The sequence below is a fragment of the Vitis riparia genome, chromosome 3, assembly GCF_004353265.1.
Source record: "Vitis riparia cultivar Riparia Gloire de Montpellier isolate 1030 chromosome 3, EGFV_Vit.rip_1.0, whole genome shotgun sequence".
NCBI lineage: Eukaryota > Viridiplantae > Streptophyta > Magnoliopsida > Vitales > Vitaceae > Vitis > Vitis riparia.
In genome coordinates, this window is record NC_048433.1 from 8,799,889 (window position 1) to 8,822,047 (window position 22,159).

Sequence of the window (22,159 nt, forward strand, 5' to 3'; positions counted from 1 at the left end):
CATTTACAAGTTTTTTTTTTTTTTTGTTTTGTTAAGCGGGGCAACGTGAAAAATAAATAAATAAAAGAGAAAATTTTAGAGAAAATAATTTATAATCCATGAGATATGTATATCTCATTGCTCTCAACAATATCATTAAAACGTTTTTATAAAGGATAACGAATGAGGTGGATATGTTATTTCAGTTATTATTTTATTTTATTCTCAAACGAAGATGAGAAATGATGGGAGGTACAATATTATATCGTATCTCATTGTTAATCAAACATGGGATAAGGTATAAGTTCCATATAAAGGCCCCTCTCAACCTTTGGGCACCCATGCCATACTTCCTATATATTTGGGTTGTGGCACCCATGGCATACCAACTGTTGAGTGAGCATTTTCTGTTTACCAAAGCTGATAATAATAATCACAAAGGTCATTGTTTGGGAGTTCTAATAAATACAGTATTACACATTGATATTCATAACACATTTTTAGCACCTATGTTAAGCTAGATATTACAATATGCAAAACACATGCTACAAAGAAGCCAACAAAGAAAGTGATTACATATGGATATGAAATAATTTGGAAAGAATGTTGATCATCAACTGGAAGTTCAAACTTTGGTTTGCCAGTTGCTGAACTTTCATCACTTCTCTTCCATCTTGGTGCATAGAACACCCAAGCTCGGACAACTTCCTCTCTAGAAGTATATGATTTGTAAACACTCCCCTTATAAAGTAGGACATTCTTTTGACATTCAGCCCACAAATCGTACACTCCATGTCTACGACCGACAAACACTACATAGTATGTTTGATTGTTCATCATCTGATGACATAAATGCTATTTGTTAATATTTGATAATGAAACAAGAAATTTATAATGCAATTTATAATGAACGTATGTACTTCATATGTGTACAACATTTGAGGATAATAACAGTCATAATAGGAAATTTTTTTTTAAAATTTTAGCACCTAAGGGTCATTAAGGTAGTACTTAAGGTACAGTACCAAAAAACCATTGGTGGACCACTTGAGCACTCAAAAGAACCACATAAAGGCATGGTCTAAGGGTCACAAAGGAAGACTCGAGGCTTGGGAGAGGTTGAGTTCAAGTTTAGCTATGGTAGTACCTAGGGTCCCTTAAGGTAGTACCTAAAGGCCACTAAGGTACTACCTAAAGGCCATTAAGGTAGTACCTAAGGTACAGTACCAAAAAACCATTGGTGGACCACTTGAGCACTCAAGAGAAGCACATATTGGCATGGTCTAAGGGTCACAAAGGAAGATCTGAGGCTTGGGAGAGGTTGAGTTCAAGTTTAGCTAAGGTAGTATCTAGGGTCCCTTAAGGTAGTACCTAAAGTACAGTACCAAAAAACCATTGGTGGACCCCTTGAGCACTCAAGAGAACCATATAATGGCATGGTCTAAGGGTCACAAAGGAAGACCCGAGGCTTGGGAGAAGTTGAGTTCAAGTTTAGCTATGGTAGTACCTAGGGTCCCTTAAGGTAGTACCTAAAGGCCACTAAGGTACTACCTAAAGGCCATTAAGGTAGTATCTAAGGTACAATACCAAAAAACCATTGGTGGACCACTTGAGCACTCAAGAGAACCACATAATGGCATGGTCTAAGGATCACAAAGGAAGACCCAAGGCTTGGGAGAGGTTGAGTTTAAGTTTAGCTAAGGTAGTACCTAGGGTCCCTTAAGGTAGTACCTAAAGGTCATTAAGGTAGTACCTAAGGTACTGTCCCAAAAAACCATTGGTGGACCACTTAAGTACTCAAGAGAAGCACATAATGGCATGGTCTAAGGGTCAGAAAGGAAAGCCCGAGGCTTGGGAGAGGTTGAGTTGAGGTTTAGCTAAGGTAGTACCTAAGGTCCCTTAAGGTAGTACCTAAAGGGCACTAAGGTAGTACCTAAGGTACAGTACCAAAACACCATTGGTGGACCACTTGAGCACTCAAGAGAACTACACAATGGCATGGTCTAAGGGTCAAACAGGAAGCCCCGAAGCTTGGGAGAAGTTGAGTTGAGGTTTAGCTAAGGTAGTACCTAGGGTCCCTTAAGGTAGTACCTGAAGGCCACTAAGGTAGTACCTAAGGGCTCTTAAGGTAGTACCTAAGGTACAGTCCCTAAAAAGCATTGGTGGACCACTTGAGCACTCAAGAGAACTACATAATGGCATGGTCTAAGGGTCAGAAAGGAAGGCCCGAAGCTTGGGAGAGGTTGAGTTGAGGTTTAGCTAAGGTAGTACCTAAGGTATAGTCCCTAAAAAGCGACACTACTTCCTAAAATTAGCTTTTGAAATATTATTATTGTGCCAAAACTTGAGGTGGGTCATTGGATGAATGGTTCTATAATTAAGAAGTGCTCACCAAAATCATCAAATCAATTTCAACCCCATATGTAAAAGAGATGCTTTATTTATCTACTTTCCCAAAAATACACTGAAATGTTCATGTTATGCCAAAACTTGGAAATGGGCCTTTGGATGGATGGCCATGTATTAGAGAAATGGTCAGCAAAATGATCTAATCTAAGACCTTTTTTTCCCAAAAATACAGTCAAAAGTTTACATGGGTCATTTCATGAGTAGCCATATAGTTAAGAAATGCTCATCAAATCATCAATCAGATTCAAACCCATGTGTACAAATGAGATTGTCTCCCAAAAACACATTCTCAAATTTACTTGTTATGCCAAAACTTCACCTAGGTCATAGGAAGAATGGGCTAAAAATGTAGAAATGTTCATCAAAATCCTCAAACCCACACCCAAAAGAGAGAATTTTCCCTCAAAAATTGAACTGGGATATTAGATGAATGGTTACCAAAATTATCAACCGAATTCGTACCCATGTGTAAAAATGAGATATTTTACCAAAACAGATCAGAAAATGTACTTGTAGTGCCAACAAAAATCGAAACTGGGTCATTTGGATATGAATGGTCAGCAAAATCATCTATCAGATCCAAATCCATATGTAAAATGAGAGCCCTTTGCCCAAAAATCAATCAAACACCTAAGGTAAAACCCACTGAACAGAGAACCACATACCTCATGCCGTGTTTCCTCTGATCGAGTTCTTTTCGGTTCAGATTTGAGTGATGATTACATGGGCAATTTTGGAGACCCGTGGCTGCTTACATGAAGACCATGGTGGCTGCTGACAAGGAAAAAAAAAGGACAATTTTGGAATAACTTATCCAAATAGTAATTAGTGAACAAAAAAAATAATATTCTGATCATTAATGGACAAAGCCCATATTCCAGTTTCTATGGGTTTCATTCCCATATAACCTTCAAATGGGCCTCCTAAAACACAACTTCCCCTATATTAAATCATTTTTGGTACCATATACCTATTAAACAAAAAGTCCAAAATGTTTATGAAAAAAACATATGTAAAAATTAAGAAAGAAAACCCAAAGAGCAAATAAGTGAAGCACACTGCATTCATGTTCAGCTAATGATGAACCCCAGTCATTGTACGTGGGCACTATACTAATCAGCTAACTGGCACATGACACTTACTATTTTGAAGACTATTAGCAATCATGACTGGTGATGGACTGATAGTATAAAAACTGTTTCTGCCCCAATTGTGATATTGAGCCAATCCAATGCCAGTAAGGCCAAACAATATAAATGTCATGCTAAACCTACCCCTTACTCTCTAATACAAGCAATAGACATGTTACCTCTCAGGTGAGCAACCAAATGGAAACTTATACCTCCCAACTGCCACTGAAAGCGCATCTTTGGAGTCGAGTCACTGCACTAGCCAGAGTAGGGTTACGAGAACTTGCTGCAGCAACCATTTTATTTGCATCTAACATCATCAATGCAGTACCAAGAGGAGTTGCAAACTCCCAAGCATATTCAGAAGCAGCATAATTGGCATTTTAAAATATACAAATTTCTTAAGAATTATTATTATATTTAATTTTCTTAAGATGGTGCCTCAAAGAGAAACTTTCCAATAATGGGTCAGAAAGAAACTGTCATCTTCCTCATCAATCATAACAAGTTAAAAGAGTTAGAAACAATGGATAAGTATAACCTTTTGAGCTTAAATCCTAGTCTCATTGCTAATAATTCACCATGACAAGTGAGAAAAAAAAACTGGAATACACAACTACCCGGCCCAAACCACCTTCCTATGAAGTCTCAGTAGCCGAATCACATTAATAATGCTCCTATAATTCTTCCCAATATTATAACAGTGCACTCAAATATGAAATTTCTGACCAAAAAACAGAACAAGTATTTCGAGTGACCTTGCATTTTAGTTGGTGAAGAAAAGCCATTAAGATTTGAGTTTCAAATTCCATTTTGTCTTCCTTCCAAAGAATTAAAAAAGAATGAGAAACTCAACTCAGGTAACCAACTAGTTTAATTAGAATTGATTGATTCCAGATGTTTTTTTTCCCCTATTGTTGAGAATCAGAAGAATATGAAACTAATGAAAAACACCAAGAAATAGAGGATGCAAAGGAAAATGAATTGCAGAAACTGAAAAATTGAAAAACTACATCAGACTTGAGTCCTATTTATAATACATCAATGACACAATAACAGAGTAAAGAATAAACTGAAATAACAACTCTTCTAACTAACTCTTCTCATCTAACTTGCTTTCTATTTTAAGTCTTTCTTCTTTCCTTTTTAATTCCATGCTTTCAATATGAGATGTAACACTCCAACACCCCTCCTCAAGATGAACATGAATGTTAATGATGTTCATCTTGCGAAGAGTATGATGAAAAGGTAGAGAAATGAGAGGCTTTGTAAAGATATTTGTGAGCTGTAATCGAGATCGAATATGGAAGAGCTTAATAACATGTTGCTACAATTTTTCGCGAATAAGATGGCAATCAATTTGGATATGCTTTGTTCTCTCATGCTGAACTAGATTTGTGGCGATGGACATTGTTGATTTACTATCAGTATATAGCAAAGCTGACTGTGAATGTTTGATATCCAGGTCTTGCAAGGCATACAAAAGCCATTGAATTTCATAGGTGGTAGTTGCAAGGGCTCGGTACTCTACCTCTACAGAGGATCAACTAACTGTAACTTGTTTCTTTGATTTCCATGAAATCAATGAGTTGCCAAGAAAAATTGCAAAGCCAATGACACTCCTTTTAGTATCAACACAGCTTGCCCAATCACTATAGGAAAAACCCTTTAATTGAAAATTTGAGGAAGAAGGAAAAAAGAGACCTTGCCCTGGTGTGGCCTTTAGATACCTCAGTACTCGAATGGCTACTTGATGGTGACTGATAGCAGGTTTTGCTAAAAATTGGTTGAGTACTTGTACAGAATAGGCTAAGTCAAGCCTAGTGAGAGTTAAGTAAAGTAATCTACCAATGAGTCTTCGGTAACCTGATGGATCTTCATAGAAATTGGTATCATTTGCTGATAACTTAAGGGTAGATTCCATATGGAAGGCAGTAGGTTTGGATCCAGTTAAACCAATGTCTTTAAGTATGTCAAGTATATACTTTCGTTGGCATAAGGAGATACCAGTCTTGGACCTTGCAACTTCCAAGCCAAGAAAGTATTTCAGTGGGCTTAAGTCTTTAATAGTGAACTTGGCATCTAAAAAGGTCTTCAACCTTTCAATTTCTAGAATGCTATCACTTGCCAATAGCACATCATCCACATAGACTAATAAGGCCATAAAAGAACTTTCAAATTTCTTAATGAACAGAAAACAATTAGAATTACCTTGAACAAATCCATAGGAAAGAAGGGCTTGGGATAGCTTGGCATACCATTGCTTGGAAGCTTGCTTCAAGCCATAGAGGCTCTTTAAAAGACGAAAAACTTTTTGTTCACCTTGGACAACCAACCCATGAGGCAATTCCATGTATACTTTTTCATGTAAATCACCATGCAAAAATGCATTATTGACATCTAGTTGATAAAGATGCCACTGTTTGACGGCAGCCACAGCAAGTAGTAAGCGAATGGATGTAATCTTGGCCACAGGAGAGAAAGTATCAAAGAAATCGAGGCCTTCTTGCTAAGTATACCCTTTTGCCACCAATCTAGCTTTATGTCTTTCTATAGTTCCATCAGCTTTATATTTCACTTTGAATACCCATTTACAACCAATAGTCCTTTTATTTTTAGGAAGAGTAACAAGCTCCCAAGTTTTATTTAACTCCAAAGCAGTAAGTTCATGATGCATGGCAGATTGTCATTCAAGGAGGCGAGAAGCTTGGGTGTATGATTTGGGTTCTGGAGAGTTTGTGATAGAGGTGAGAAAAGCTTTATGGGATGTAGATAGTCTACTAGTAGAAAGAAAAGGGTGAAGAGAATAGAAATTACCTTTAGTAGGAGAACAGTCAGTTGAAGTAGATGCATGAGTTGCATTTTGAGAAGAAGAGACATTACCACAATAATAGTCCTGCAGATATGAAGGTTTTTGTTTAATTCTGGTTGATTTTATGAGCTGTAGGACTTCAGGGTCAGTTGAATCAGAAGTTGAATCCAGATGGGATGGAGAGGGAAATGTAGGTGAGTCAAATTCAAGAAGGGTAGTAGGTTCAGAGAGAGAAAGAGAATTATTAGGTGGTAATGCAGATCCCACATTGTGATAGGAATTGAAGAAGGATGTGGTAGAAGGTGAATCTGAAAAGGATTGTAAAAGAGGAAACATAAAGGAATGAGTTTCAGGATGTTAGGGCAACACTTGGAAAGGAAAAATTGTTTCATGGAATATGACATTCCGAGAAACAAGGATCTTATTGGTGTTTAGATCCATAAGTTTATAACCCTTAATATCATAAGGATATCCTAGGAAGATGCACTTTGTGGCTCGTGAATCAAATTTTTGTCTGTGACTAGTTAAACTGGATGCAAAACAAAGGCAGCCAAAAACTCTTAAATGAGAAAGGTTAGGTGTTTTTTAAAAAGCATTTAAAAAGGGGTTTTATTTTGTAGTAGAGGATTGGGAATTCTATTGATTATGTGGGCAGCATTAAGCACACAGTCACTCCAAAAAATTAATGGTAGATTTGCTTGAAACATTAAGGCTCTAGCAGTGCTTAGTAGATGTTGATGTTTTCTCTCCACAACACCATTTTGTTGAGGAGTTTCGACACAACTTCTCTGATGCAAAATACCATATTTATGATAGAATTTTGTGAGTAAGAATTCTGGTCCATTATCAGACCTATAGCTTTAATAGAAGAAGAAAATTGGTTTGCTACCATTTTGCAGAAAGTTTTGATTAAAGATGGCACTTCTGATTTAACTTTAATCATGTATACCCAAGTACACTTTGTGAAGTCATCGACTATAGTTAAAAAATATCGAAAGCCAGAATAAGAAGTAGTGCCAAAAGGACCCCATATATCACAATGGATCAAATCAAAACTTTTATTAGAATTACTCTGTGATATAGAAAAAAGAAGCCTTGTTTGCTTTACTAAAGGACATATGTCACAAACATTTGTATGATCAAGAGTGATAACAGAGTCAATTTGTTTGAGGGAATGGAATCTTGAACTAGATACATGTCTTAATCTACAATGCCATATATCTAAGTGTTTGTGAATAGAAAACAAAGTAAGAGAAGCAGAATTAAACTGAAATGAATTGTAGGTTTTAGCTTGTGATGAAGTTGGAATTAGATGGTAAAGTCCTTCTTTTTCAAGAGCAATCCCAATCATCTTCTCCATTGACTGGTCCTGTAAAAGGCAATGAGAAGCAATAAAGGTAAGAGAAAGATTAGATTGTTTAGTGAGTTTGGAAACGGATAATAGATTGAATGAAAAATGAGGAACACACAAGACATTATGTAAAAATAAGGAATCTAAGAGACATACAGTACCAATGTGTGTGGCTGGAACTGTAGTACCATTAGGAAGATTGATGGATGCCTTAATTGGTTTAGGTGTAGAATGGTATAAAAGTGGTGAACAAATCATATGGTCTGTTGCACCCGTATCAAGAAGCCAATATGAAGTGGAATTTGTCTTAGAAGTAACAACATTACAAGAAAAAAAAAATAGTTTAAGTGTAGGTTGAACTTTACTAGAAAAGTTAGAGGTGGTGACAAGGTTAACAACTGGTTGGACATCATTCTGGTTGGAAGAATTGGGTTGAACTGAATTTGCAAGCGCCATTAGTTTATGAAATTCCTTTGGAGTGAAACAAAACTTTTGTTGCTCATTGTTATTTTGATTGGGGACCTCTATAGTAGTAATGGCAGCATGAGCAGAAGCCATATTTCTTTTTCCCTTTGGTCCATTCCGGCCAGGGGGATAACCATGAAGTTGAAAACATTTGTCCACTATGTGACCATTATAGCCACAATGAGTACAGTGTAGGACAAATTTCTTTGGTTTGCCCTTGAAAGATTGTGGATGGTAATTCTGCTGATTGGATTGCTTTGCCATCAAAGCATGAGTCTCATTATATGTAGCAAAATTTGTGAGTTGCCTCCGACTTTCTTCTTGAAGCAGTAGAGAGAAAACCTTGGACATGTTTGGTAATGGAACCATTAGCAGCAATTGGCTTCTGATAGAGGCATAAGAATCATTTAGCCTCACCAAGAATTTCAGTACATAATTAGATTGTTGTCTGATTTGTAGAAAGTTGAAAAGTTCACAAGTACATGTTGCCATCTTGCCACAAGTGCATGTTGGAAATGGCCTTTAGCTAATGTACTTGTCCCAAAGGGTCTTAAAGGTACTGAAATATTCAATAACAGACAAAACACCTTGACTGATGCAACTCAAAGATTTCTCAAGTTGGAAAACCCTTGGTCCATCACTCCTGATATATCTAACTTTAAGCTCATTCCAAAGATCAACAACAGATACCACAAATAGCAAGCTATTTTGTATTTCTTTTGAAATGGAATTCATCAACCAAGAAAGAACCAGATTATTTGCCCTTGACCATGCTGTGTGTTTAACAAGTTGATCAGTAGAGGGAGAAACAATTGAACCATCTATAAATTGTACCTTGTTTTTTACTGTCAATGCAATGACTATCAAATGACTCCATGCAACATAGTTTTCTCCATTGAAGATTTTTTATACTAACAAAGCACCAAGATTGTCGCTTGGATGTAGGTAATACGGACTCGATAAGTCATCTGAAGGATTGATAGGAGGCTGATTAAAAGAATTAGATGAAGAAGGATGCACAGGAGAGGGATTGACAAGAGGAGAATCACCAGAACTCATTTTCAAGAATTTATTCAAGAAAATGCAAGAAGCTGGAAGACAATCAATGCGAGAATTCTAGAGCAGAATTTCGCAAGGCAGAAGTTGAGAAGAAATTGATTGATTCAGGTTGCAGAAGCTTTAGGGTTTGGCTCTGATACCATGTTGAGAATTAGAAGAATCTGAAACTGATGAAAAATACCAAGAAACAGAGGACGCAAAGGAAAATGAATTGCAGAAACTAAAAAATTGAAAAACTACATCAGACTTGAGTCCTATTTATAATACATCAATGACACAATAACAGAGTAAAGAATAAACTGAAATAACAACTCTTCTAACTAACTCTTCTCATCTAACTTGCTTTCTATTTTAAGTCTTTCTTCTTTCCTTTTTAATTCCATGCTTTCAATATGAGATGTACCACTCTAACACCCATGAAAGCCATTTTTTCCTATTTTACTCGGATTTTCTAGGTATCCAAACAAGCTCAAATGTAACTTGTAAAAACTACTCATACCTTTAGTTTTCTGGATGCAAGAAGCAAAGAAGTCCAAATTAAATGAAAGATTAAAAGCTTGGTTCTAATCAGCGTCCCTGATGGGCAATGCAAGTTCAAAGTCAAACCAAATTTGACAAGAATCAAACACTTAAAATGAGTTTAATTAAACCAATTGCCCCAGCTCAGTTCACTCTTCAATTATTCAAAACCCAGAATCAACAATTTTTTTTTTCTCTTTTTCAGAAACCAAACAAAGAACTCACGGATCCTTAACGCAGAAATTAGAGCGCTTTTGAAACTCTGCACTCAGCATTGTAGTCATATTGGAAATCTGACCATAACCAAGCTGTGTGAACGACGGAAGAAGCTCGGGATTATCAAACTCGCTGTAGTCATCCATGTTATGGCACTGTATGAACTGCACCGAACCCACCAATAGTACAACGAGAACCACCAATGTGGGAGCAGGGAAAAGACAATAAGCACCAACTGTCGCTCTTCTCATATCGAAACCCGATTGAAGCGTTGACAAAAAAGAAGTGTTGAAGCTCATAAATAGTGTGTTTGGTTGGGAAGAAACCGTGGGAAAGTGGAGGAGAGGAAATGGGAGCTCATTTGGACTTATTTTCCTGGGCTTTCTTGGGAACCAAATGCGGTGAAAGAGACTGATAGGCGATGATGGAGGAGGGAAGAGATTATTATAAGGGAAAGTTGTGTTTTTTGAAACTAGGTTCGAAATTGGGAATTTCCTGAGATGGGGTTAAGGCAAAATGATCAGAAGTGAGAGAGATTCTCTACTTTTGGTTCTCGGGGTCGGGTTTCTTATTGTTTTAGCTTTGAGAATTAGTTCAAGTTGAAAATTCTTCTGCTGACATGGGGGGATTTGCTGATGACATGGAGAGATTTAGGGGCAATCTGGGAAGAGGAAAAATAAACAGTAGATAGTGCATGTTTTGGATATTACTTTACATATTAATAGTTGGATCTCATATTTTGTATATTTGGATCATCAAAATCATATAATTTCCACATCAATAGCCCAAAACCTAACTTTCCCATAATAATATGCTTCATAATGATGAATGTTTGACAAAAGGGGGAAGGAAAAGACAGATTAATAATAACTGGTCGGGAAAACTTGAGGAAAAATTACATATTGAAAAAAACTAGAAGAAAAGAGAAGAAAAAAAAAAAAAAAATATATATATATATATATATATATATATATATATATATATATATATAATTAATTAATTAATAAATTCTTTTGATATATAATCATATTTAAAGATTTTCACTCATTTTCTTTTTTATATAAAAATTAAATAATTTAAATATATATACAAATTTAATTAATTTTAATTAAATTTGATTTTCTTTTTTTATTTTTTATATCCTCCTTTAAAGTTTCACTCATTTTCTTTTTTTATGTAAAGATTAAATAATTTAAATATATATACAAATTTAATTAAGTTTAATTAAATTTGATTTTCTTTTTTTATTTTTTATATCCACCTTTAAAGTTTCTAGCATTTTATTTTTTTATATAAAAATTAAATAATTTGAAAATATATAATTTTTTAATTAATTTTAATAATATATAGTTTTTCTTTTTATTTTTTTATAATAAATTAAATATGAGAAAAGTATATTTATAAAAAGTATTCTAAATTGCTATTTATTTATAAGAAAATGTCTTTTACAATTTTTATTTAGAAAAAATGATTTTTAATATTTGTAAAAAAATGTTTACAAATTCAATTTTATTAAGAAAAGTTTCAATTAAATATGATTTTAATATTTTTATTAAGAAATGAAACCAATTTTTATTAAAAGCAATGGTTCCAGTTTACTTAGAAAAAAGTTTTAATTTATATTTACAAAGGAATTATTTCCGATTACTATATAATGACTACTATTAATATTAACTGAAAAAAGAATTGATCGACCAGAACACCATATATATGAAATCGGAGTTTACTATGATCCAAGGACAAATAATATGAATCTCATGAACAGCAATGAAATTAGACAAATTCAAATGAAATAACAAACCCTGAAACATATTGCTATTTCCGACCGAATTAGCGTGTGTGCAATAGGGATGCGGATTGAGACAAGGTTGAAGAATATTCTGAGACCTTTGATGAGTCCGTGGTGCCATTAGAGGAGTTGGAAAACTGGGTGTGGTTTCTCTCAGAAAGGCTAGTGCTATAGGATGTCTGCACCGCCGGAGGAGCGTAATACATTGGCACAGGCATTTTAATAGGAAGAAGAGGCAATAAAGCTTCAGAATTAAGGACACTAATTGCTTCCCTCATTGAAGGACGAGCATTGCAATCCGGGTGAGCACACCAAAGACCAACAATCAGCAATCGTTCCATTTGTTGATCATCATAATCTGCAGACAGTCTTGGATCAGCTGCTTCAAGAAGTTTTCCTACGCCATAGAGGTCCCAAACCCACTCCACCAATCTGAAATGATTTTCTTCGGCCTTTGTTCCCACGGCTCTTCTTCCACAGCAAATTTCCAATGCAACAATTCCAAAACTGTACACGTCAGATTCCTTACTAGCCTTGCCTGTCATGAAACATTCAGGAGCCATGTAGCCCATGGTCCCTGCTAAAACAGTGGTTTGTGACCCTTTACCATGATCAACAAGCCTGGCTAGCCCAAAATCTCCAAGCTTAGCATTAAAATCTGAGTCCAGCATCACATTACTGGACTTGATGTCCCTGTGTACCACACACTGCTCCCATTCTTCATGTAGGGACAGAAGAGAAGAGGCCAAGCCTAGAGCAATTCTATACCTCATAGCCCATGTTAACAAGGTTTTTTCTTCAAAAAGACAGGTGCTCAAGCTTCCATTTGGCAACAACTCGTAAACCAATTGGAGCTCTCCTTTTTTATGGCACCAGCCCACGAGCTGCACCAAGTTCCGGTGCCTCAATCGACAGAAGATCGTCACTTCAGATGCGTACTCCTTCATCCCCTGTTGGGAGTTCCTTGTTACTCTCTTAACTGCAACATAAGAGTTCAGTTCTCGCAAGAAACCTCTATAGACCCCACCAAACCCTCCCTCTCCAAGCTTCTCTCCCTCTGAAAAGTTAGTGGTCGCAAGAGCCAATTCATTAAAGGAAAACTTCCTCGGTCCAGTGCCCTTCTCAAAATCTTCGTCCATGGCCAGGTCACTGTCACCACCGTCTTCTTGATCTCTCCCAGTATGTCTCTTCTTCCACATGTAAAACCAAACCAACATGATTTAGCTTTCCTTCCTTGATATTGCTGGACCAGTTCACAGTTTTAACAGATGTCATGGAGTTAATATCAATACCAACATGATTACCTGCTGGATCCCCTTTTTCTGGGTTATTATGTGTATCAAACTCCACTGCAATAAAACTAATTGCAGTTGAGTTTGTCACGTTATCCTTCGCGAGACTACGGCCTTCACCCTACCCATCTGAAGGCAATTGGGTACCATTAAGGAAGAACGTAAGTCCATCGGCATAAGTATAGTTGTTTTGTGAGTTAATGACAAAGGAGAAATTGGTAATGAAATCAGTTAGATTTCTGGAGGTCGGATCCCAGAGATACAACTGCTCGATATACATGGCTCGACCCCAACTACCATCCATTGCTTGGTCCTTCTCGCTTCTGGTGAGTTGGATGCGTCCGTCCGAAGAACATCGAGCGTGTCGTGTATCAGATAGACACATCCTCAATTGACTTGTTCTCTACAGCTGTTATAACAAACTTTATCTCTTTTGTATATTCTCTTTTCCAGCTTAATATTTCCATGTATATAGGCTTAAGACTAGGCAACTCTGTTATGATTTTAGCTGTATATATTGCATCGATCCCTTCAATAAGATATCTGAATTTTCCAATCTCTTATTCTGTTATGGTATCAGAGCATTAGCTTAAATTTTTATTTTTTTTCTTCTAATGACTACCAGGGCCAACACCACCATTCATCACACAAACGATCCTCATAGCACATTGATCAGCATCAATGTTGCAGCTCAAACTCCATTAAAGCTTACCTCCACCAACTATGTATCTTGGAAACTACAATTTCAGACTCTCTTTATTGGGTATGATCTTCTAGGATTCATTGACGGATCACATCCTTGTCCAACAACAATTCTTCCAGGAACCACTACACCAAATCCAGCACATACACTCTGGATCAGGCAGGACCAACTCCTTCTCAATGCCATTCTTGGTTCTCTGTCCCCCACCATAATTCCATTTATTGCTCGAGCAAAAACAGCAAGGGAAGCCTAGACAATATTGGCCAATACATATGCCAAACCATCGCGTGGAAGAATCAAGCAGGTGAAAAATCAATTAAAACAAATCACGAAGGGATCCATGGGTGTCTCTGAATTCCTTCAGACCATCAAGGCTCGGGTTGATGAACTTGCCATCCTAGGAGCAGTTGTTGATGATGAAGATCTCTCAGAAAAGATTCTTGAGGGACTTGGTGAAGACTACAAAGAATTGGTGCGGGCAGTTCAAGCTAGAGATACTCCAATCTCCTTTGATGAACTTCATGAAAAGCTTCTCAACTTTGAAGCTTCTCTTCAAAGCACCACAAAGACTGAACAATCCTACTTCCCTGCCTCTGCTAATCCTGCCAATCGTGCCTACTCTGGGTCACGAAACCTGCCATACTCTAATTCTTCCTCCGGAAACAACACAGGCTGGCGTCCACCCTCCAATCCTGGCAATAGCACTACGGGCTGGCGCCCGTCGCCCACCTCTGGTAATCGATTCCCTACACCCACTGGCGCTAACAGTTTACGTTCAGATCGCAGCTCTCCAAAGCCTTATCTTGGCTACTGCCAAATCTGCAGAATTCAAGGACATACAGCAAAGCGCTGTCCCTCTTTCAGATTAATACCAATTGAGACATCCACCAACACCAGTACAGCAACGCCAAACTCCTCCTGGCAACCAAAAGCTCACTTTGCTGCTAATACCTCCAACACCCCAACATGGCTATTGGATAGTGGTGCTTCTCATCATGTCACCTCCGACTTGAGCAATCTCTCTATTCATGCACCATACAATGGCTCTGACGACATTATGATTGGTGATGGCACAGGACTTCCCATAACACATACCGGATCTTCGCACAGGAGCAACGCTTTTGACGGGCAAAACTAAGGATGGTGTGTATGAGTGGCCGGTATCATCACCTCTACTTGCCTTTTCCAGTGCCAAAACCAGCTCATCAGAATGGCATCACCGATTGGGACACTCTGCCTTTCCTATTTTAAAGTTCAAGGCTCGTTTGGTTGCAAAAGGTTTCCATCAACGCCCAGGCATTGATTATTATGATACCTTCAGTCCGGTAGTCAAGCCTACCACCATCAGACTTGTTCTCAGTGTTGCTGTCAGTAATGGCTGGACACTTCGTCAACTAGATGTTAATAACGCCTTCCTACAAGGTACTCTCACTGAGCATGTGTATATGACTCAGCCACCAGGTTTCATTGATCAAGACTCCCCATCACATGTTTGTAAGCTCAAGAAAGCTATTTATGGTCTAAAGCAGGCTCCCCGAGCGTGGTATCAAGAACTCAGATCCTTTCTCCTTCAATCTGGGTTCACAAACTCCCATGCTGATACATCACTCTTTGTTCTTAAATTCCGGGAACACCTTGTTTACTTTCTGGTCTATGTTGATGATCTTATTATTACTGGGGATGATGAACACTTGGTAAATCGGTATATTCATCTGCTCGCCAACAAGTTCTCTCTTAAGGATCTTGGCAAACTTTCTTATTTTCTTGGCGTTGAAATTATTCCCAATTCGCAAGGCTTCCTGCTTTCTCAACGTCGATACTTACTTGATCTTCTTGCTCGAACTCACATGTCTGAGGCTAAACCAGTTCAAACTCCTCTTCCACCAGGTACAAAAATCTCACTGCATTCAGGGGATAAACTGTCTGATCCTACGGAATTTCGAGCAGTTGTTGGAAGTCTCCAATATCTGCTTCTCACAAGACTTGACATAGCATTTGCTGTAAACAAGCTATCTCAGTTTATGCACACGCCCACAACTGAGCACTGGACACTTGTTAAGCGTCTACTTCGTTATCTTTGTGGTACTCCTGATCATAGCCTTCAGATTTATTGTGATTCTCCTCTATCCTTACATGCATTCTCTGATGCCTTACATGCCTACTCTGATGCTGATTGGGCGGGCGACCCAGATGACTTCTCTTCCACAGGTGCTTATATTGTTTATCTTGGTCGCAATCCTATCTCTTGGAGCTCCAAAAAGCAGAAAACCATTGCCCGTTCATCTACCGAATCTGAATATCGATCTGTTGCAAATACAGCTGCTGAGCTAAATTGGGTGTCCTCCTTGCTGTGTGATCTTGGTATTCAACTACCTACTTGCCCAGTCATTTACTGTGATAATGTCGGGGCAACTCAGGTGTGTTCTAATCCTGTTTTTCACTCCAGAATGAAACATGTTGCTCTCGACTTCCACTTCATTCGTGATCAAGTTCAGAAAGGCATTCTCAGAGTTGCTCATGTATCCTCCACAGATCAACTTGCTGATCTTCTCACCAAGTCACTTCCCAGAGCTCGTTTTCTGTTTCTTCGGGACAAGATTGGCCTCTCATGTCGAGCTCCATCTTGAGGGGCATATCAGATAGACACATCCTCAATTGACTTGTTCTCTACAGCTGTTATAACAAACTTTATCTCTTTTGTATATTCTCTTTTCCAGCTTAATATTTCCATGTATATAGGCTTAAGACTAGGCAACTCTGTTATGATTTTAGCTGTATATATTGCATCGATCCCTTCAATAAGATATCCGAATTTTCCAATCTCTTATTCTGTTATCGTGTAAAGAATATTCTAGACTATTTACATCAAAGGTGGTGAAGTTGAAGGACAATGAAGTCGCAGAAGGGAATATTAGGAAGAAGGAAATGGAAATCATGAAGAGTTGAAAGGAGAGAAGTTTGTGAGATCCCGTATGAGCAATCCCAATGTTGCAGGTAATGTTTGACTGGGCAATCCCAATGTTGCAGGTAATGTTTGACCGGTTATTGAACCAAAAAAGTTACCGATTTACAATTCATTGATCGGACCGACAGTTAAATCACGGTCGAACCGATGACATCATAAATATATAATTTATAAATTATTAAAATTTAAAATAATTACAAAAATAAAAATAATAATTTATATATTATTTAAAAATTAAAATTTTATTTAAAAATTAGAAAATTAGTTTTAAATTAGAAATTAAAATTAAAATCATAATTTTAATTTAAAATTTAAAATTTTAATATTTATTTTACCATTAAATCATATTTATTTCTTGGTCTTCGTTTGAATGACTATTTGAAGAATCTAGGAACAAGTCCAAAAAAAAAAATACTTAATCGAGAAGGGGTGCAATAAGAAATCTGAATTTGGGCGTTGGTTCATTATTAATAATTTATTATACAAAGTTCACTGAGATGGTACTCTGTGTCTGTTTTTTTATCTTTCTTTTTGGGCACAACAACGAACAAACACAAGGATTATTATTATTATAAACCACCCACCTCCACCTCCCCAACCCCCTTCTCCCTCTCTCTCTCTCTGTCTCTTATGAATATTATTGGCAAATAACGCAAATCATAGAGGCATTTGCCAAAAACAAGCAGAAAAAATCTTGCTTTTCTTTTACTTGTGTTTAGGTCGCTCTGAACTGGGCTCTCATTCATTGAGGGTTTGCGGCGCCGGGAGAGGGTTTTGTAGGGCGAGGGGGCGATGGTTGCAGCGATGGGGAAGAAGAGGGGGGATGGTTGTAGCGGTGTAACGGCCCGGGGGGGACTGCCAGTGGGAGCTAGTGTTTGTGTTGTGGCGCGTTGGGGGCGGTAGCTTCTTCACCTTCGGTGTAGATCACTGTAAAAATTTAAAAAATAATAATAATAATTGAACCGTCCGGTTCGCCGGTCGGACCGCCGGGTCCACCGATCTGATTCCGATTTAACATATTTCCTATTCAATTTACCAGACCGAACTGGAACCGTGATCGGCTGGCGGTTGAACCGGTCGGTCCGGTTTTTAAACCATGGTTGCAGGCATCCATGGTTGACTACGGAGTCATGCCCATTGCCTTCTAATTAAATATACGCTTGCAGTTGCTGTAGTTTTCCAAATCCTTACTCAGTCCTCGTTTGCCAAATGATTGTCAAATCGTCGGCAAAGACGACAAAGTCATATTTTAAAATGTCGCGTCAAAAATTAGTTTGATCCTGTCAGTTCACTGGTTAGACTGCGGCTCATTTCACTCAAAATAATCAGTAATATTTTACATAGTGATAGATGCTTTAAAAATAAAAAGGCTTATGAGAACTGGCCAAGAAAACTTGAGGAAAAATTAGATAGAAGAAAAAATGTGAATAACAATAAAAATAAAGATTTAAAATTAATGAAATCTTTTGATATCCACGTTTAAAGTTTTTTCACTCATTTTCTTTTTCTATATATAGATTAAATAATTTAAAATTTTGTAAGTTTTTAATTAATTTTAGTTAAATTTAATTTTTTTATATCCTCATTTTAAGTTTTTAATTTAATCATTTTCTTTTTTATATAAAATATTAAATAATTTTAAAAATAAGACCAATATGTGGACCTACATTTTCTTCACAATGGAATTGATACATTGCCGCTCAAAGACAACACTTTGAACTCTATGGAAAAAAAATTATTTTATTTTAAAAACTGGTCGAGCTTTTGCATTTGCCATTTATTTTATTTATTCTTGAATGGGAAAATAAATTAATAAGAAAGAATTAGTGTGACTCCTCATTTGAGAAAACATGTTTTATGAGATAAAAACGGATTCAAAGTTAGATTAACTATTGAGAAAGAATGAGAATAATAGCTATAGCATTCCCTTGACCTTGTAAACCTATAATCTCTAATATACAAGTAGAGTGAACTTGGATATTCAATTAATTAATTAATGAATACCGAAGAAATGACCAAACGAAAAGAAAAATATATAAAATGATATAATAACAACATATTACAAAATATATAAAATAATGAACAAGAGAAATGTACAAATTAGTTTATTAAACTAATTAAAAATTTGATTTTTATAATTTTATTTAAGAAAAAGTATTCCAAATCGATTTTATTTACAAGAAAATATCTTTTACAATTTTTATTTAGAAAAATAATTTTTACAATTTTATTATAAAAGTTTGATTTGGTTTGTAAAAAAAGTTTCAAAATTCAGTTTTATTAAGAAACTTTTCAATTAAAAATGATTTATATATTTTTTTATTAAGTAATGAAATCGATTTTTTATTGAAAGCAACGGTTCCAATTTACTTAAAACAAAAAGGTTTAATTTATATTTACAAAATAATGATTCCAATTTATTATTGTTAGAAAAAAGTTCTTAGATTTATTATTAAGGAAAATGAATTCAGTTTTACTACTAAGAATAGCGGTTTTAGTTTTATTATTTTGATTAAGAAACATGATTTCAATTTTATTCTTTTAGAAAAATGATTTAGGTTTTATTTTTAAGAAAAAATGGTTTCAATTTTAGGGAAAAAAATCGATTTTGTAAGTTCTTAGATTTATTATTAAGGAAAATGAATTCAGTTTTACTACTAAGAATAGCGGTTTTAGTTTTATTATTTTGATTAAGAAACATGATTTCAATTTTATTCTTTTAGAAAAATGATTTAGGTTTTATTTTTAAGAAAAAATGGTTTAAGTTTATATATACATTTATATCATTATGAAAAGCCCAAATAATAATGGAAATCAAGCCCAAAGCCTATGTAGAGTTGAACTATTGAAGGCCACAAAGTCAAATAGCCCATAAACAAACTCCAATATTAAGCCCAACTCAAAAAACAATAATTCAAAACCCAATTAAAATGAAGTCATGCCCCTAAGCCAAATGAATAATTGAAATCCAATTCTAATGAAGCCTAGAATCCGCATCAATGATAAAAACCAGGCCACAATATGCAAATAAGTCTTAAGGCCATATAAGAAACATGCAATGTAAGGAAACTTACCTATGTCTCTGGACAATGTCATGGAGAAGAAACCATGGATGGAGAGGAAAGGCAGGTGCCAACGAGAGTGGTGATGGCAATGTTGTGGATGTCAGTGGTGACTGACGGTGGTAATGGAGTGGTGCAACAGTGTGTGGACGACGACGAATCCAGACAATAGTAGCCCGACGAATGGGTGATTGTGGAGTTGTGTGGAAGTAGCGGTAATGGAAGTGTGGGTCTTTGTGATGGTAGTCACATGGAGGAGGGGACAGTGGCGACAATAATAGTGATAAAGGTGGTCGTGAATGCTGTTGGAGAAGGAGGAAGAAGAAAGAAAAAGAAAAGGAAAAGGAAAAGAGAAAAAGAGTGTGATTATGAGAGGGCTGTCGAGGAGATGAGGAAGAGGAGGAGAGAATAAAAAAGAAAAAAGAAAAAGAAGGAAGAAGAAGAGGAGAGAGGGGAGGTGGGTGGTAGCTATATGTGGAGTCCCTCTTGATAGCAGGGTTCAAAGTATCGGCCGAGTCCGGTACGACTCAGCCGAGTCGTATCAGCCTCAACACCTATCGCGACAAGACCGATACCAAATACAATATAATGCATGAACTCGGTTGGAAATCAGTTAGACTTGACTGACTCGTTTGAGTTTCCGAGTTAACTCGGTTGACTCATTAGGTTACAAAGAATTTTCAAAATTTTCATAAGATTAAAAAAAAATAAAAAAAATAAACCAAAAATTGCCCTTTCAAAAGGGTACACCTATTCTAAAATTTTAAACCATCAATGAGAAGATCAAAGTAGACAAAGAAGAAAAAATCCAAACCGTGACTCATTTGGAAATAAGCGGAGAAACTACCAAAGGATGAGAGCATGATTTAGGATTTACTTACCTGATTTTCCTCAAAATTGAGCATTACGGGAGGGTGGAGCTTTGGTGTCGGCAGTGGTGACTCGTCAAGTGGACTGAATCTTTCATCGGCAACGTTGACAAGACAATCCCCTCACAGTCAGATTGCTTCCCCTCCCATGTTAGGTATTGCACGGTTGCAAATTTGCTATTGCAAATGGTGTCGTCTGTTGTGGATCTTGACAGCATGGTGGCGTGCGAGGGTGGGAGATTGGGAGCTCTGTTGTGGGTCTTGATAGCAATGGTGGCGAGGATGAGAGATTGGGAGCTCAAATTAGTAAAGTAAAAAACTGCCTTTTATATGGATTTACATGGAGAATTGAGTCCTAATTTACATGGAAAATATCTTTTATATAAACACTTTAATATGATTTAATAATAACATATTAGGAGAATTGAGTACCCGATTTACTAAAAAATGATATGGAAGGTATATATGAGGTTTAATGATAAATTAAAGTGTTTATATGGCAGAGTGAGAATTAAATCCTCAATTTTTAATATTATCATAAATAACTTTGAGCTAAATGTGAAAAAAAATTGTTTTATTAAAATTTTCAACTTAGTTAATTATATCTATTTTATTTTTTAATTTATATAATATTTTTATAATTTTTTAAAAATTTTAATTATTTTATTTATATCACTGGATACCGAACCGAGACATCGATACCGATATGTCTCATGGCCCTTCGAGTCAATGACCGATACCGCGATTTTGAACCATGCTTGATAGTAGGTACTAAAGAGAAAGAAGTTAGATGATGAGAGTTATGGAAGCTAATATGGAAGCTTGCCACAAGATAGTGTGCTGATTAATGGCTGCAATGGAGTTAAAGGTTGCATTGGCATCTCTAAAAGCGAGTGTTTGTCGCTGGCATCATGGTGGGAGTAAGTATGGTGTCAGCCATTTGGGCCTTACCAAACTCAAAAGAGAGATGAGCAGAAAAAAGGGAGAATTGTGCTGAAGAGAATCCACTTGTCGATAATTGGCCCAATGTCCATTTTAAGTTCTATAATCAATAGAAAGGATATAAACTATAAAGAGAACAAATTAAATAACCTTCCAGACTTGTCATGTCACTTGATACATAAAATAGAGAGTGGTTGCTGGGAGAATTTTATGATCCCTGTGGTGTACAAATTTTTTACCCTTGGATTTATATATTTAATTATGATATTTGATTTAGGGTGTACAAAGACTTGTTGGAGGCTTTTTTTTCCATCAACAACTAAATAAAATTGTATTTATATTAAATTTTGGAGGATAGCAATTTAGTAATGGGAGATTAAGTAATGATATTTTATATTATTAAAATATATAATTTACAATAAATAAAATAATGTATTATTTAATTTCATCTTCTCTTTTATTTTATATCAATATTATTAAAAATATAGAATAATAATTTTTAGTTTTTTTATCAATCATTTAATAAAAAATTAATTCTTATCAGCTAAGAAAGTTGAGGTTATTTTGAATTCTAATTTTATTATATTAGATAACTAA

The 22,159-nt window shown here is 36.1% G+C and overlaps 1 protein-coding gene across 1 annotated transcript; it reads right to left on the reverse strand.

Moving 5' to 3' along the window:
• Positions 1–9,945: 9,945 nt before the first annotated feature.
• Positions 9,946–12,946, reverse strand: LOC117910927 (L-type lectin-domain containing receptor kinase IX.1-like). Its single transcript, XM_034825108.1, has 2 exons — positions 11,828–12,946; positions 9,946–10,104 (listed from the first exon to the last, which is right to left on the reverse strand). Exons 1-2 carry the CDS (start codon positions 12,944–12,946, stop codon positions 9,946–9,948), a joined length of 1,278 nt encoding a protein of 425 aa, XP_034680999.1.
• Positions 12,947–22,159: the final 9,213 nt, after the last annotated feature.